At 46.0% G+C, this 16844-nt stretch overlaps 1 protein-coding gene and 1 pseudogene across 1 annotated transcript; both read left to right on the forward strand.

The window, feature by feature from the left end:
• The first annotated feature begins 1894 nt into the window (after positions 1-1894).
• LOC100101532 (respiratory burst oxidase-like protein C) lies at positions 1895-12623 on the forward strand. The gene is given in 14 exon segments (NM_001112548.1): positions 1895-2619; positions 2709-2868; positions 2970-3018; positions 3673-3786; positions 5822-6244; positions 7757-8140; positions 8226-8321; positions 8397-8512; positions 8618-8785; positions 10091-10250; positions 10452-10649; positions 10743-10871; positions 11054-11132; positions 12108-12623. Coding segments are annotated over 14 exon segments (2847 nt in total). The 5' UTR covers positions 1895-1958; the 3' UTR covers positions 12218-12623.
• LOC103631602 (anthocyanidin 5,3-O-glucosyltransferase-like) lies at positions 12613-16447 on the forward strand (annotated as a pseudogene).
• Positions 16448-16844: the final 397 nt, after the last annotated feature.

Consider the following 16844-nt stretch of genomic DNA (forward strand, 5'->3'; position numbering starts at 1 on the left):
TTCTTTTTACATGATTTCTTGTGCCTAAGCAAATGTCCAGTGCCAGCATTAGAATTAGCTCTCAACCTAGCTTTGCAAAATTTGCAAATACCTGCAATGCACACCTTCTTACCATTAAGGTTTTCTGTGACTTCAGTGAAGTCATCCCAAATAGCAGATCGACGTTTACCAGTGCTAGAAGAAGTCAATGAATCAAGTTCATTAGAGCCAGCAGCATCACTTACCGACCTGGGATTATGAGTGCTATCGACACCGAACAAGGCAGCAACATCATCTCCCATGTCGTCGACGTCATCGGGAAGCTACCCTAACTCAACGAGCTCCTCGTTGATGGTTCTAGGGTACCGACCGTTGTCGTCGTCGTCATCCATAACCGACTTCTATCTCGGCACCGTACCTCGACGGCAGTGGCGGCACTAGCACGACCACGTAGTCAGCCGGCGACCTACCAAAGTCACAAGCAAGCAGCGAGGGTTAGGGTTAGGGATTAGGACGGTCGACTGGTGGTGATGAACTGAGGAAGAGTGAGTGAGTGACATACCAGCCAAGCCGGAGCCCGGAGCCGGAGACGAGGGTAAAGTGCACGACGACGGACGACGCGAGAGGGAGAGCCGGAGAAGAGGAGATTAGGGTTAGGGTTAGAGATTAGGATGGCCGACTGGAGAGAGAGAGAGAGCCGGAGAGGGACTTATCTGCCAAGCCGCAGCCCGGAGCCGGAGACGATGACGCGGGACGATGGGAGGGAGAGCCGGAGTCCGAAGAGCGGAGATTAGGGTTAGGGATTTGTGATTAGGGTTAGGGATTTCACCGATGCAGAGCCGGAGCCTGGAGAGCGGCGCCGCACGGAACGGGGCTAGTGACGAAGATCCGGCAGAGACTACGGCGACGGTCGACGGTGAGGCGGTGAGCAGCAGGCGGAGCGAGGAGCAACGGAGAGGCCGAGGGCGAGAGGCGAGACCGCGAGAGGGAGAGAGCCGAGCGAGCGGACAGCGGAGACGGAGAGTGGCCGAGTGGGGCCAACCGCCAGCGGGAGGACGAGCTTATGCCTCGCTCCCCGATACCGGGCCGGTCGGTGCCTGCCGTTTTTAGGCGGGCCGAGCCGTGCCGCCCGGCGAGCGCAGCCAGCAACCCAGGCACAACCTGATTGGTTGGTCCGAGCCGGCCCGGGCACGCATCCAGCCGGACCGGGCCGTGCTTGGGCCGAGCCAAAAAAAAGGGCCTCGTGCCGGGCTGCCGTGCTCTAGGTTGCATGCTCATCTATATTCCCAATCGGACGGTCGGTTATTACATGATTATAAAAAATAATTGTAAGTTGTTAATTTTGATGGACATAATGTAAGATTTTATCGTATTTTATGAGGTTGTTAACGAGTTTTTTTAAAACCGAAAACTATATGTTATACCTATAGAAATTATAACAAACTAAAACTATAGGTTTGATTTAAAAATATGTAATAACCATCGTCTGAAACTAAAATCCAGCCACATTGTCATTAATGAAAGTTAGCAAGTCTCTGTCGCTGGAGTGGCAAGTGCGGACGCGTACATATCACACTGACCGGGCAGTAATAAATATTTTATGAGCTGGCGGAGCGGATGTACCGGCCGCGGCGCCGCGGCACGCCAGCACGTACTAGCCTGTGCCTGGACTCCGCTCGGCACCGGCTAGCTTGGACTCCGCTCCGCTTGTCCGCGGCACGAGCACGAGGGTGCCTTTCTTTCTTTCTTTCTTTCTTTCTCCACGCACACACGCGCGCGCAGTTGGGGAGAGAGAAAGAGGGGTGACTACGAGCTACCGCGTTTTAGGTCGCGCCGGCTTGGACTGTTGCGTGAGCTATATCTTTTTCTCGCTCGCTCGCTCCCAAATCGTCAAAGGAAGTTTGGTGGTGGTGGTGGCTTCATTGCTTCAAGCAGCGGCCGGGGGGTGAGGAGGACAGACAGACAAGGGGGAAGGAGTGATGCGAGGAGGAGGAGGACCGGGCGTCGGCACGCCGGGGCGCCCGCGATGGGGCTCCGGCGCCACGACGCCGCGGTCGCTGAGCACGGGCTCCTCTCCGCGCGGCTCGGACCGGAGCTCCGACGACGGGGAGGAGCTGGTCGAGGTCACGCTGGACCTGCTGGAGGACGATAACATTGTGCTGCGGAGCGTCGAGCCGGCGGCGGCCGCGGCTGCTCCGGCTCCGCCCCGCCGCCACCCGGACCCTACCCCGTCCTCGTCCGCGGCCCCGTCGCGCTCGCGCTCGCCCGCGATGCGCCGGACCTCCTCGCACCGCCTGCTGCAGTTCTCGCAGGAGCTCAAGGCCACCGCCAGCCGCGCCAAGCAGTTCTCGCAGGACCTCACCAAGCGCTTCACGCGCACCCAGAGCCGCGCCAATCTCGCGGGGGAGCCACCGGCTGCCGCGCCCTCGGGCATCGACGCCGCCCTCGAGGCCCGCGCCCAGCGCCGCCGCCGCGCGCAGCTCGACCGTACCAAGTCCGGCGCGCAGCGCGCGATCCGCGGCCTCCGCTTCATCAGCGGCGGCAACAAGGCCAGCAACGCCTGGATCGAGGTCCAGGCCAACTTCGACCGCCTCGCGCGCGACGGCTATCTCTCCCGCGCCGACTTCCCCAAATGCATAGGTTCACTTCTCCCCTTCCCCTTCCCCTTCCAGAAACCCCAGGCTTCTTCGAGTGACTAGTTCCTAATCGCATTGGAGTTCTGGATGCAGGGATGACGGAGTCACAGGAGTTCGCGATGGAGCTCTTCGACACGCTGAGCCGCCGCCGGCAGATGCAGGTGGACAGGATCAACAAGGATGAGTTGCGCGAGATCTGGCAGCAGATCACCGATAACAGCTTCGACTCGCGCCTCCAGATCTTCTTTGACATGTAACCCCGCAATCTGAGAACTTCTATCTAATTAGCGCTCTATGAACACATCAGGTTTTCAGTTAATCCGTCTTCGTTTTGGTATGTATCATTTTAATCAGGGTGGATAAGAATGCAGATGGCCATATCACGGAGGCCGAGGTGAAAGAGGTAAACAATTCCTCGTCGTCGCTGTGCTTTGTGTTTCACTTGCGATATTTTTTCCTCTCCCGTATGGGGATATTTTCGTACAATTATTTGGGGTCTTTTGATAACTGGTCTGTCCATTTCCATGCCTCTGTAGTTATATGTACTTGTTTTCTTGTTGCCTTACAAGTTTGTGTTCCTGGATTTGCGCATAATAAGGATTACGGACTCAGTAGCTTGGAGAAACATTGCCGACTAATCGAGGCATCCCGGCGAAACTGGCGGAGAAAGCATCCCCACCACCGGCCGGTCTCCAGACATCTTTTTTTTTTTTTTGGCAAAATCGATATTGGTCGTTCTAGAACGTGGGAGGGGTTCTTAGTAAATTTACTATTGATGGAGATGGAACTCTAACCTACAGGAGGCTGGAGGCTAGAAAGCAATAGTTGGTGGGGGCATTTCAGTCATGCTGCCTAACTAGTACTCTAATCTGCTCAAACAGCGTGGAACCGGGGTGGGGGGGGGGGAGCTTTTGGATTAGAGCTTATTTTATTTATTGAACTGGGGTCATAGTCTAAAGGGCCAGGCTAGGTTGTTTGGTTACTTTTTTCGATGCGGGAAAACTGAAAAGTATGTTCGTGATCAGTTTATTGAAAAATGACATTTTTTTGTTTCCAGATCATTATGCTGAGTGCTTCTGCTAATAAATTGTCGAGGCTTAAGGAGCAAGCTGAGGAGTATGCAGCCTTGATCATGGAGGAACTTGATCCTGAAGGGCTTGGCTACATTGAGGTAAGCATAGCATGTTGTTTTATCCCATACTGCCTATGATCTGAGACAAATAACTGATTCCATAGTACTCTTTATATTGCATGATCCCATCAGTATCCACTGATTTTGAAGGTGTTTAGAAGATGTTGAATTACTGAGTAGAGTGACAAAAAAAGAGAGTTTTGACTGGATGTATTTGGGTCTGTCCACTGTCCAGTAATAAATTGATACTGCAGGCCTGATTAACTTGTTTTAACCAAACAACATGACAAGGTTGGTCACTTCACCAGCCATTATTTCTTATTTGGTGAAAATTGAAACGGAGGTTAACCAATTTTTTTTAAAGAATCCCATTCCCGGGTCAGTATCTGAAGGAGGATTTTGTTTTCTTGCTCCCGCCTAGTCAAACCCTTCCACTGATCTCCTCCAACTGTCCTAAATACCAGTCTAATCTTGGTCATCCCTGCTTCCCTCTGTACATCTACTTAACGTACCAGAATGCAGTGGTCTGTGGTCATGACCATCTAGATCAGATTTGATCTGGAAAGAAGTCTATTATTTTATTATTTCTCCTAGTACTTGCTCCTCATGTGCCTTTTGGAGTTCTATTTCCAAACTTTTTATAACTGTGCAGTTGAGTTTCTTCCTATGATAAAAGGAGATGGGCACCTGGAGCCGTTCTTTCTTAAAATGTAACCACCTGACTTCATCTAAGGAGACTCTTTGATCTTTGTATCTGAAGACATTATATGTTGGCTCACTTGAGGTTGTCTTGTAGCAAAACTGCAAAATTATTTTATCTCTAGCCAGCACATTGTAGGTGTATATTGTAACTAAAAATCAGTGTCATCAGCACTCATATTACACAAGGGAGCCTAGCCATGGCAGCTTAAGTTGTTTCCTAGCTACTGTAAAATCTCAGGACACCAAGCTCCTGCTGCTGGAACCAAAAATCTACAGGTCACTCTCATCAACATGACATTTAAATAATCTGAATTCTTGATAACAATCTCTATATTTTAATAACCAGCTGTACGGAGAAACTTGCGTCTTCCTCTACTTTCACTCTTTACTTTTGCTTCCTAGTTTGTACAGCCCATTTTCTTCAAATGATATCTTCAGGTCTTCTGAAAGGAATAGCACACAGTGTGATGATTATTTTCATTTGATTTTGAGACCATGTTTCATATATAATCCTATGCAATATCTTCACTTCTTCAGGTCTTCATCTTTTTTATTTTCAGATAATCCTATGCAGTATTGCTATTTTTGCAGTTGTGTAATTTCAGTCCTCAGATGTGAGTACAACTGAGAGTCTGAGAATCAAGTTCATGTCCCACCTTTTTCACAATGGAATTATTGTGTGCATGTTCTACAAGATTGTGGCATGTATGGTGGGCTCATATGGGAGCCATGTGCACCACCAGATGCAATTATAATCTTGAGGGGACCACCTGCATCTGGTGGAGTGTTTGACTTTTGTCCCTTAGATTGACGTGTATGGTTAACCTGCTTCTTTTTCTCCTGAGAAGTGTAATTAAGGATTCTCAGGAGATGACACTATGAACTATTTTTGTTAATTCCACTTAGGCAATATTTTGTGTCATTATGTGCTAATAATGAGATTACTGTAAGCATAGAATCATTCATAAATTTAGCTATCAAATATCTGATCGTTCTGCTGAATCTGAAGCTATACCTATGTAATTGAGCAGTTGTACTTCTCTGAAGTCAACAAGGATATTTTTGCTTTTCCTTTTGTCTAGGGAGATCCTCACTGCGCAATATTCTAAAAGGTTTTTTGTAGTTTTGTTCTTTAATTTCAGTACTAAATCATTATATACACCACATTTTAGATGCACTATGTTTACATGTACGTCTGTACATATTTTTAAAAAAATATATATATACGTGCCTGATCAATGACCTGTTGACTGTAACCTGCAGAACATATATCTTTGCAAAAAAAATGCTCTGTACTTATTTTTCCCCAAATTGCTCTGGTGTTAGGGGACATATTTTATTTTTTTTAAAATGCCTTTTATTGTCATTGCAGCTTTGGCAACTGGAGACATTGCTACTGCAAAAGGATACCTATGTCAACTACAGCCAGGCCTTGAGCTACACAAGCCAAGCACTAAGCCAGAACCTTGCTGGTCTAAGGAAAAGAAGTCCAATCCGAAAAATTAGCAGCACATTGAACTACTATCTGGAGGACAACTGGAAACGTGTTTGGGTGCTTGCAGTATGGATTGGAATAATGGCTGGATTGTTTATTTGGAAGTTCATTCAGTACCGTAACCGTTATGTCTTTGATGTGATGGGCTACTGTGTCACAACTGCGAAAGGTGCTGCAGAGACTCTCAAACTGAACATGGCACTTATTCTCTTGCCTGTATGCCGCAACACTATCACCTGGCTGCGGAATACGAAAGCTGCACGGGCATTGCCGTTTGATGACAACATTAACTTCCACAAGGTTAGTCCTAGACTCAAATTAGTCTTTTATTGCCCCTTCAAATTGGGGGCTGGAGGTTCATGGTACATATTTAGTCGCAATGTTGCATACACTGACCATTTCAACCCGAAAGCTTAAGTTGATGGGAGAGGTGGGTAATTCACTTATAAACTCCAACAGTACAACTTTAGGGTTTGCAAACGGTTGTTTGTTTGTGAGATATGTTACATCTTTACTTTGTTTCTATAGTGCATGCTGGTCATCTGAATTCACGTGAATGTGAAAAAATTGGTTAAATGAATTGTCCTTTGCACTGCATGGTCGTCACGTGTGGGGCTGCTTTATCACAATGTCCAGCAGTTTGAAAAGAGACTTAGGGCGTGATTGGTTTCCTGGTTTTGCCAGGGCCAGGTCCTGCCGGCGCAGGCACCTTGTTATTTGGTTTCCCGTACAGCCTCATGGGCTAGGCCCAATTCATGCACCGACCACGCCACAGCCTGGCCGGGCGGATACCGGAGAATTGGTCTTCGCTCCTGAGCCAGGTTGCGCTGATGCAGGCATGGAACACAAGAAATCATTTTAAGTTGGTATTTATGTTATATCTCTTAATTAATACATCTAATTAATAAAACGATTTTACTTTAGCGTTCCTGCCGTTGTTACGAATAAAACTAGACTACACTTATATAAATTCTTTTTTAAAATATTTATTTTTTATGTTTATTCTATCTCCCTCATGACCCAGTCTACCAAACATTGTCCCTTCTCAGCCTGGTTGACGACATGCAACTTAACCAAACAATCAATCCTGTATGTTTACAATCTAGTCTCAGTGAGCCTGGTTGATCACATGCGAGCCAGGCTGAGTTAAGAAACCAATTACGCCCTTAGGTACTATATGTACTATATAATATATATACAGCTCAATTGATGGATTATTCCTCCATACATTTTGTCTGAAAGTTTTATTTGACATTCCTATAGTCAGGCCATAGTCTAAATTGATTTAACCCTTTTAAATAGTCATCTTGTGCCTACGGTAGATCATATTCACCCAATATTGTTCTTGATCAGCACACAAGGTAGCCAGTGTTCTGCTTGCCTCTTGGCTCCAGCTAACAAAGAACATGATTTTGCTGATGGAATTATATTCTTCCTGATATTCAGTTAAAAGGAGGCACTGTAAGCTAAAACCATTTGATTATACGTGTACCGTGATTTGACCATAGCAATTTAGCTAAAAGCAAAAGTTGGGCAATGCCATGTTTAGACAACTTATGACTTGCCTTTCTTGTTGGCTGTGAATGTAACGAAAAATTAATCATAAGTATATATCTGGTCTGCTTAGACCTTGTTTTTTCTTCTTAATAGGCGCAGTTCTCCTGCGTTTTTCGAAAAAAAGTATAATGGGGGCATTAGTGGTGCCTGATAAGGGTTTTTCGTAATAAGGGATACATGTGACATGTGGTTCATCCAGACCAAAAATATAACTAAAAGAACATTTTTTTTCTTTTGCTTGTTTTGTAATGGCAGACTATTGCAGCAGCAATTGTGGTTGGTGTTGTCCTTCATGCAGGGAACCACCTTGTATGTGATTTTCCACGGCTCATTAGTTCATCAGAGGTGAAGTATGCTCCACTGCGCAAATACTTTGGGGAAAATAAACCAACATATCTGGATCTGGTAAAAGGAGTGGAGGGCATAACAGGGATAATCATGGTTGTGTGCATGCTTATCGCTTTTACTCTAGCAACAAGGTGGTTCCGCCGTAGCCTGGTGAAGCTTCCAAGGCCATTTGACAAACTAACTGGCTTCAATGCATTCTGGTACTCTCATCATTTGTTCATCATTGTGTACATATCACTTGTTATTCATGGAGAGTGTCTATACCTTATCCACGACTGGTACAAAAGGACGGTGAGATAATCTTCTTTTTTTGTTTTGTCTACTCTGTGGACCTCAGTAACTTTTTAAGTATCTAATATCCTTTTATTTTGTACAGACATGGATGTACCTTGCTGTTCCTGTTGGTCTGTATGTAGGGGAGAGGACTCTGAGGTTTTTCAGATCGGGCAGTTATTCTGTCCGGTTATTGAAGGTAACCTTCACATATTTAGAAATCTTGAGTATTAAAAGTTTGTTTACAGTCCTCTGACCCATGGTTCTTCTGCAGGTGGCTATATATCCTGGTAATGTTTTGACATTGCAGATGTCTAAACCTCCCACATTCCGTTACAAGAGTGGGCAGTATATGTTTGTTCAATGCCCTGCAGTTTCACCTTTTGAATGGTGTGTGGATCTTCTTTGTAACCAAACTCGAGCTAGCTCACAAAATCATGTTTCTGGAGTCTGGACACTAGAATGTGTAGTTAAACACTTGGTTTCTTCTTTCAGGCATCCTTTCTCAATTACTTCAGCACCTGGGGATGACTATCTAAGCATTCATGTTCGACAACTTGGTGACTGGACACGGGAGCTCAAACGGGTATTCTCAGCAGCTTGTGAGCCACCTGTGGGTGGGAAAAGTGGCCTTCTTCGAGCAGACGAAACAACCAAGAAAGCGTATGTTAATTCCCCATATGCATCTCAATACTTAATAATATATATTTGCTATTTGGGGCTTCATTTTTGTGGGAAACCCTGTCCGTGACCGCCGGGAGGAGCACTGTAGGTGGCCGGCGCTAGAGTAGGGGCCTCGGTCTCCAAGGTGAGCTCCTCGAGGATAAGCTCGTTGCGGACGGCGTAGAAGGTGTGGAAGGGCACAATCCTCTTGATGAGAGCCTTCAGGTGGCCGTAGCGGGGGTTGAGGCCACGCAGAAGGTTCAGCGCAGTGTACGGTCGACGATGTGCTCGCCGAGGTCGTGGAGAGAGTCCGCCATGCCCTTCATTTGGCGGCAGTATTCTCCCACGGAGAGATCCCGCCGAGAGAACCGGTGAAACTGGGCGTCGAGGTGGAGCGCCAGAGCCTGCCGGTTCCCGAGGAACTGTCCCTCGAGCGCGAACCACGCCTGGCGAGCAATGTCCGCTAGGTCACGGATGATGTCCTATAGCTCAACGGTGATGGTGTCGTGGAGCCACAAGAGGACCACGTTGTCCATCCGGTACCACGATGGAGACAGCGGGGCGATGAGGTCGTCGAGGACGTGGTCGGCGAGAGCATACCGCCGAAGTGTGAGAACGACCTGAGCCTGGACACGTCGGGTCCAACACAATGGACACGAGGGATCAAATGTTGTGAATCCCGACGGCTTGAGCGTGGAGGGCGGCGTTGAGTCCGGAGGTGGGGGGGGGGGGGCTCGGGAGCGATCGGAGGATCCGCAAAGGCACGCGCGTCGGCTGCTGCAGCGGCGGAGAGGCCGACCAGGGCCACTACGTCGGAGGGGCGCGCGCCGGCGACCTCGCAAGTGGAGGCACCCATGGCGGCGTCCAGGTCAGAGGTGCACGAGAGCTCCATGGCGTAGGTCCGTGTGGGGAAGCTGTCGGTTGTGGCTGTCGACGATGGAGAAGGGCAGGCCGTGACTGGGCGCACCGGCGGCGAGGAAGAGGCAAGCCACGGCTTGTGGCGCCGAGCCGCCGCCGACGGGGGAGGTGGCCATCGGTTGTAGGAGGGCAGTGGCTGGGGTGCGGCCTGGAGAGGGGTGCCAGCGGCTGTGCAGGGAGGTGCAGGTGGGTGGTCTGAGGGTTGGGAGGGAGAGAAAAGAATCCTAGCTCTATACTATGTGGGAAACCCTAACTCAGGGTTGGGCGTTTGTATTAATAGACAAGTTAGATGGGCCTAGCCCATTACACAGGGGTGAGACTGTAATTACAAGGGGCTAACCGCAAAACCCTAATGAGTACTCTAACAATTTTTTTGGGGGAATGCAGGTTACCAAAACTTTTGATTGACGGACCATATGGTTCTCCTGCACAAGACTACAGCAAGTATGACGTTTTACTACTTGTCGGATTAGGTATCGGTGCCACACCTTTTATTAGCATACTGAAAGACCTGCTCAATAACATCATCAAAATGGAGGAAGAGGAAGTAAGTGATCTTTCTCCTGTCCCCATCTAGCTTCTTATACTATATAGAAAAAACTGGTCTCTTATTTCTGCTTGTGATCTAGAAATTAACAATGATTGTAATTCTTGTTTTCTTTGTGTTTAGTTAGTCATCTATTCAAATGTTTTTCCTCATTAATTCCAGACTAAGCCAGTAATTAATTTATTCATGTAAAATTTGCAGGAAGCTTCAAGCGATCTTTACCCACCAATTGGTCGCAGCAAGGCACATGTTGATCTTGACACCCTTATGAGGATTACCTCAAAACCAAAGAGGGTACTGAAGACAACAAATGCTTACTTTTATTGGGTGACACGTGAACAAGGGTCTTTTGATTGGTTTAAAGGGGTCATGAATGAAATTGCTGAACTAGATCAGAGGGTATGTATCATATACCTGTCATATTTTACAAATCATGCTATTTGGTTTTCCCTTTGCAAATTTGTTCTTACGGATGGTTTTGTTCAATACTAGAATATCATTGAGATGCACAATTATCTCACAAGTGTTTACGAGGAAGGGGATGCTCGGTCAGCACTCATTACGATGCTACAAGCTCTCAACCATGCCAAGAATGGTGTTGATATAGTTTCTGGAACTAAAGTAAGTTCCAGCACCCTGATATGCATCACACCCTAAAGGGTTAAAACTTCATTGTAGTACAGTTAAGAAAATATGTTTGGAATAATTTGTCATATTTTTGGTTCTTTCCTTTTTTTCCTATACCAATTCACTCAGCAGAAAAAAAAACTTTGTTTTGATGTACTGATAAGTTATTTTTGCAGGTGCGGACACATTTTGCAAGGCCAAATTTTAAAAAGGTCTTATCTAAGATAGCTACCAAACATCCATATGCTAAGATTGGTGAGATACGTTTCATATTTCTGATATAGTTGAAAACTACCTTTTATACTTTTTAACTATGAATATAAATATCCTTTAGGATGGGAATTTTGTTTACTAACTAGCTAATACATCTAACTAAAGCAATAAACTTACTATATTTCAGTAGAAGTGGTTACTATAAATTTAATGAGCAAACATGGGTAAGGACTTGAAAGCCTCCTTTCGGAGACCAAGACTTTTGGAAGTCTATAATTTTGTTTTTGGCTAATTTTTGGGCCTCTATAGTTCGAACCATCTGAAAGAAACACAACCCATGATATTAAATTGCTTGCCTTGACCTCTAGGGTCGATGGTGCTTATTTATTTATACAAGCACCGACAGGAGCTACCTATTGCAAGTGGAATCCTACTCTGTACTATATGGCAATGCTTTCTTTCAGCAAGACCGTTTTACTGATGAGCATGAGGATGAGGACAAGACACTAGGTGTGAGATAGCTATCTTGGTGAAAAACGAGTTCAGATGCTGATACTGGTCTCCTCATCAGTTTGGATAGCAATGATCTAGATGTTAAAGCGGCACTCAACCATGTTCTGAAATTTAACAAACTTTTCAAACACGTTGCACACTTTGCTGTCTATTACAAGAGGAATCCTACTTGGTTACAACATCCCTCCCAACCAACTCTGACTCTAAATGAATTGGATGCACGCAGTTCTATTCTGTTTTATATCTAACTCAAATCATAGTTGGTTTCTAATATAGCCTAAGAGAATCCTGGACAACTAAGACCGTAGCCTATGTATAACATATTCTAACAAAAGCTGCCTGGCCTAGGCAGCTGAGATTGTGCTGCCTGGCCAGGGCAACCAAGCTGCCTGGCCTAGTTGTAACATATTCTAACAACGTTTACTTCTTCCAGAATCAGTAATTTCGGTCCCATCTTCTATGATCTGATCACTGTAAGAAGGTAATTGTTGTTGTTGTGTACAGGAGTGTTCTACTGCGGGGCTCCAGTTCTGGCACAGGAACTAAGCAAGCTCTGTTATGAATTCAATGGCAAGTCTACAACAAAATTCGAATTCCACAAGGAGCATTTCTGACATACAACAAGGTTAATGCAGAATATTGGAACAAGGGGGAGAAGATGTGATGTATGTAAGTCACTTGTGCTTTAACATGTTGCTTTCTTGGCGATGAGTTTGAAAGAGCAAGGGATTCTGCACAAGGTGTTGTATCACCACAGCTTACTCCGCATTTGTGATACTACTGTCCCCCAGTTACAACTGCATTATCTATTGCTTGAGATACTAAAATACAATAAGATCGCATAGAAAGGAAAATGGGGGTCAGCAGCACATCACACAAGGTTTCCATCGAAGGTTCAAGAGCACATACCCCAGGTGGAGTAGCAAGGGAATCTCTCCCATGGAGTCCACAACCATAAATTGTGATTATATAAGTAGCGTGATGTAGGACACATACAATGAAGGCCAGGATGTCACAAGGCTACCTAACTGTATATTTGCATGCAGCTGAGTGGCTGACTGAGGCCACAAGTTTGATCTAACTTTGTACTTGTACACAGGGTTGAAAAACAGGAAGAAGGTACATTTTGTTTTTGTAAGTAGCGTAGGTTGGTAGTGACTGGGCTCAGATTGGGGGCCCTCAAGTTTCATTAAAGCTTGTTCCGTTGCCTCGTTGAGTGGTAGGTTGCATTTTTTTTTAGGACAGATCTGGCTGATTCATGTATATCTTTACTGAAGGCCATGTTTTTTTTAAAAAATTTATGATGCTGTCTACATGTTGATATGGAAAGGATTAAATGTGGAAAATGATATGTATACCTGTGCTAATTTGGCGACAGATTGGGATAGGCTGGCCTCCTTCGTGTCAAAACCCGAGCCACGTGAATGTGCCAGAGATTAACTAGAAAGACGGTTCCCTACCCTTGCACGATGATGTCACGCAGGTCTCATCAAACTCTTGAATTTTGATACTTGAAAATTCAAGGCATACATTTTGTAGCTAGCAATTTTGCAAAGTCATTGTTTTGTAAGGCAATTTTGCGAAGCCAATTATCCCCTTGTCGCATGCGCGCTCTCTTTCGTCATTTTCTCATGCGTCGCATAAGAGCAAAGTCCGGATCTTGCAGACAAGTCGCTATATGCGACTGCTGCAGCGGGATATACGCCTTGTTTGTTTGTTTGTGTCGGATTGCATCCGAAATCGTTGTAGCTAATTAAAGTTTATATAAATTAGAGAAGCAATTCAGTTAGGAATCGTTCCAACCCACCAATCTGACACAAACGAATAAAACCTAAGGTTATGTTTGAAAGTAATTTCGGATTGCATTCGGAATCGTTGCAGCTAATTAAAGTTTATATAAATTAGAGAAACAATTCGGTTAGGAATCGTTCCAACCCACTAATCCGACACAAACGAACAAAGCTTAAGTTATGTTTGAAAGTAATTTTTTTACAGTTATTAAATAATACTATAATTTATAGGAGTGTTATAGTATTTTATATCATGGGGTGTTTAATTGTGATCCTAAAAACTATATTTTTAAAATTATGATGTTCTAGATATCATGGTATTTAGAGTATTTAAAACTTTACTCCAACTCGATTTTTCCATGGCATGAATAGTTTTTATCTAAATACCATGATTTACAATGTTATATCCAATCAATATTATAAAACTCAGGTATTTTTAAAGTTGTTCAAAATTATATATTATCGTGATAATCATAAAGAATATTATTTTAAACTATGCTTTTAAAAACATTGTTTGCAAACATGTCCTAACACTTCTTCGACACGAGGTGTCGTGTCTGAATTCTTAAGATTATTGCAGACAATGCATTGGTATACATTTTTACCATAACTAAGTGCAAATAAATTATAGTTTTTATAGTTTTATTTTTCTTTGTATCACAAATATTATTTTTCGCTATAAAATAATCATCAATTATTCATTATATTTATGTTAATGTAAATGAAATTTTAACAGTTTATCTAACGAGTTTTTTATTTTTAGAACTGAAAATTACATATTGTGTATACAGAAGTTACAACGAGTTAAACCCGTATTCAACTTCAACCCCTAAATTTTAGCACATCACGTTAAGATCCCGTTTGGTTTGAGGAATTAAAGATTAGTCTATTCATTTTAATCTTATTTAGTCCCTAAACTAATAAACGATTAGACTAAAACATGAACTAGTCCATCAAGTGGTGACTAAAATTAACTAAACCATATTAATTTCACTTTTTATTCATCATTTATTTTAGTTAAACTAATGACGGGAGAATGTTAAGAGTTATTTTGGTCTTCTTATGATCAATTTAATATATTCTGAATATTTTTAATCTCTAAAATCAAAGGTTAAGGCCCTGTTCCAATCTCGCGAGATAAACTTTAGCAGCTTTTTTTAGCTACTTTTAGCCATTTGTAAGCTAAACAGGAGAGCTAATGGTGGTAATTGAAACTAAACTTTAGCACTTCAATTCATATAGCTAAAGTTTAGTAGGAAGTCCCGTGAGATTGAAACGGGGCCTAAAACTAAAACTTAGTCCCGACAGAACAAACGGGCCCAACGGCCCAAATATAATAGCGTAGTCGCGCGCGCACGGCCGACACCACGCGGGCGAGTCGGCAGCCGGCACACGGTGATTCTGTATCCAGGCATCGGCGTCGGCCACCACCGGCCGATGGTGGAGCTGAGCGAGCTCTTCCTGCGGCGCGGCCTCGCCGTGACCGTCGTCGTCGTCGTGCCGCCCGCCGCGTCGACGGACGCCTCGTCCGCGGTTGCGCGCGCCGTTGAGGCCAACCCGTCCATCAACTTCCACATGCTGCCACTGCCACCGCCCAACACCGTTCCCCCGGCCGCCGTCGAGCAGGACCAGGGCCAGGAGCCGCCGCACAATCCGTTCGCCCTCCTCCGCCAATCGAACGCGCCGCTCCGCGACTACCTCCGCTCGGCGCTCCAATCCGCCTCCGTGTGCGCGCTCGTCCTCGACATCTTCTGCGTCGACGCGCTCGACGTCGCCGCGGATCTCGGCGTGCCGGCGTACCTCTTCTACACCTCCGGCGCCAGCAGCCTCGCCGTCAGCCTGCACATGCCGCAGAAGCAGGCCGAGGTGAACGCCAGCTTCGGGGACATCGGCGACGCGCCGCTCTGCTTTCCGGGCGTTCCCGCGTTCAGACCCACGGAGCTCCCCGTGAACGCCCTCGACCGCGACAACCAGGTGTACAGGGTGTTCCTTAGCGCGTTCGAGCGGGTCCCGGCATGCCGCGGCATGCTCGTCAACACGTTCGAGTGGCTGGAGCCCAGGGTGGTGGCCGCCCTCAGGGACGGCGCGTGCGTCCCGGGCCGTCCCACGCCGCCGGTTTACTGCGTCGGTCCGCTGGTCTCTGGAGGCGGAGAGGTCCAGGACAAGAAGCACGCGTGCCTTGTGTGGCTGGACGCGCAGCCGGAGAACAGCGTTGTGTTCCTCTGCTTTGGGAGCATGGGCTCGTTCTCCAAGAGGCAGCTCGAGGCGATCGCCACCGGGCTCGAGATGTCCGGGCAGAGGTTCCTGTAGGTGGTACGGAGCCCGCGGCCCGACGGCACGGGGTTGTATGCCGACGGTAATCGTCAGCTACCCGAACCCGACCTCGGCGAGCTCCTGCGGGAGGGGTTCTTGGAGAAGACCAAAGCGCGAGGGCTGGTGGTCAAGTCATGGGCGCCGCAGGTGGACGTGCTCCGGCACAGGGCGACCGGCGCGTTCGTCACCCATTGCGGCTGGAACTCGATTCTAGAGGGGATAACGGCAGGCGTCCCGCTGCTGTGCTGGCCGCTGTACGCGGAGCAGCGGCTGAACAAGGTGTTCATGGTGGAGGACGCGAGGGTCGGGGTGGAAATAGCAGGGTACGACGGGGAGGTGGTCACTGCGGAGGAGGTGGAGGCGAAGGTCAGGTGGGTGATGCACTCGGAGGACGGGCGTGCGCTCCGTGGGAGCTCAATGGCGGCGAAGGAGAAGGCCCTGGAGGCTCTGCAGCAAGGTGGCACGTCTCACAACGCTTTGCTCGAGCTCTTGTCCGATTTGGGAATGCGTCACAGTAGCGAGTGAAGTTGTCAGATATCGTCGGAGAAGGATATGGTAAATGTCAAATCCAAGATCAATGAATTCGTAATGCAAATTATCCGATTTATATAATGTCAGTCACCGGGTCGCTTAATTTCTCATGTACCCAAAACCGATTCCATGTCAAATTGGTTATCCATGCCATAAATTAGATTTAATTTGCTATATTAGTTGCTTTTAATTGTGTGCATCAATTTTATCTTGTAAGAAATAATTTGCTATATTAGTTTCATTCGTATCGTGTGCATCGATTTTATAGTGAATCCAATAGATAAAATCTATCCCAAAGCTATCTGATGGATAGGGGTGTTCGGAAGGAAAGTATTTTTAAAGTTTTGAGGTAACTATAGTATTTTTTGTTAAAATGTGTTTGGATACCATGGTAAAAAAAACTATGTTTTAAATACCATAATTTTGTAGATACCATGATATTTTAGAGTATTTAAAACTTCACTGCAACTCCAAGTTTTTGTCTATGACTAGCCTTCCATATGTACACTAAATATTATGGTTTTAGATACTTTGTCACTAAACACGTATTGCTAGTATTGCTAGGAGTGATGTATAAATAATACATTTGTGTGATGATATTTTAAAA

The sequence above is a fragment of the Zea mays genome, chromosome 6, assembly GCF_902167145.1.
Source record: "Zea mays cultivar B73 chromosome 6, Zm-B73-REFERENCE-NAM-5.0, whole genome shotgun sequence".
Taxonomy (NCBI): domain Eukaryota; kingdom Viridiplantae; phylum Streptophyta; class Magnoliopsida; order Poales; family Poaceae; genus Zea; species Zea mays.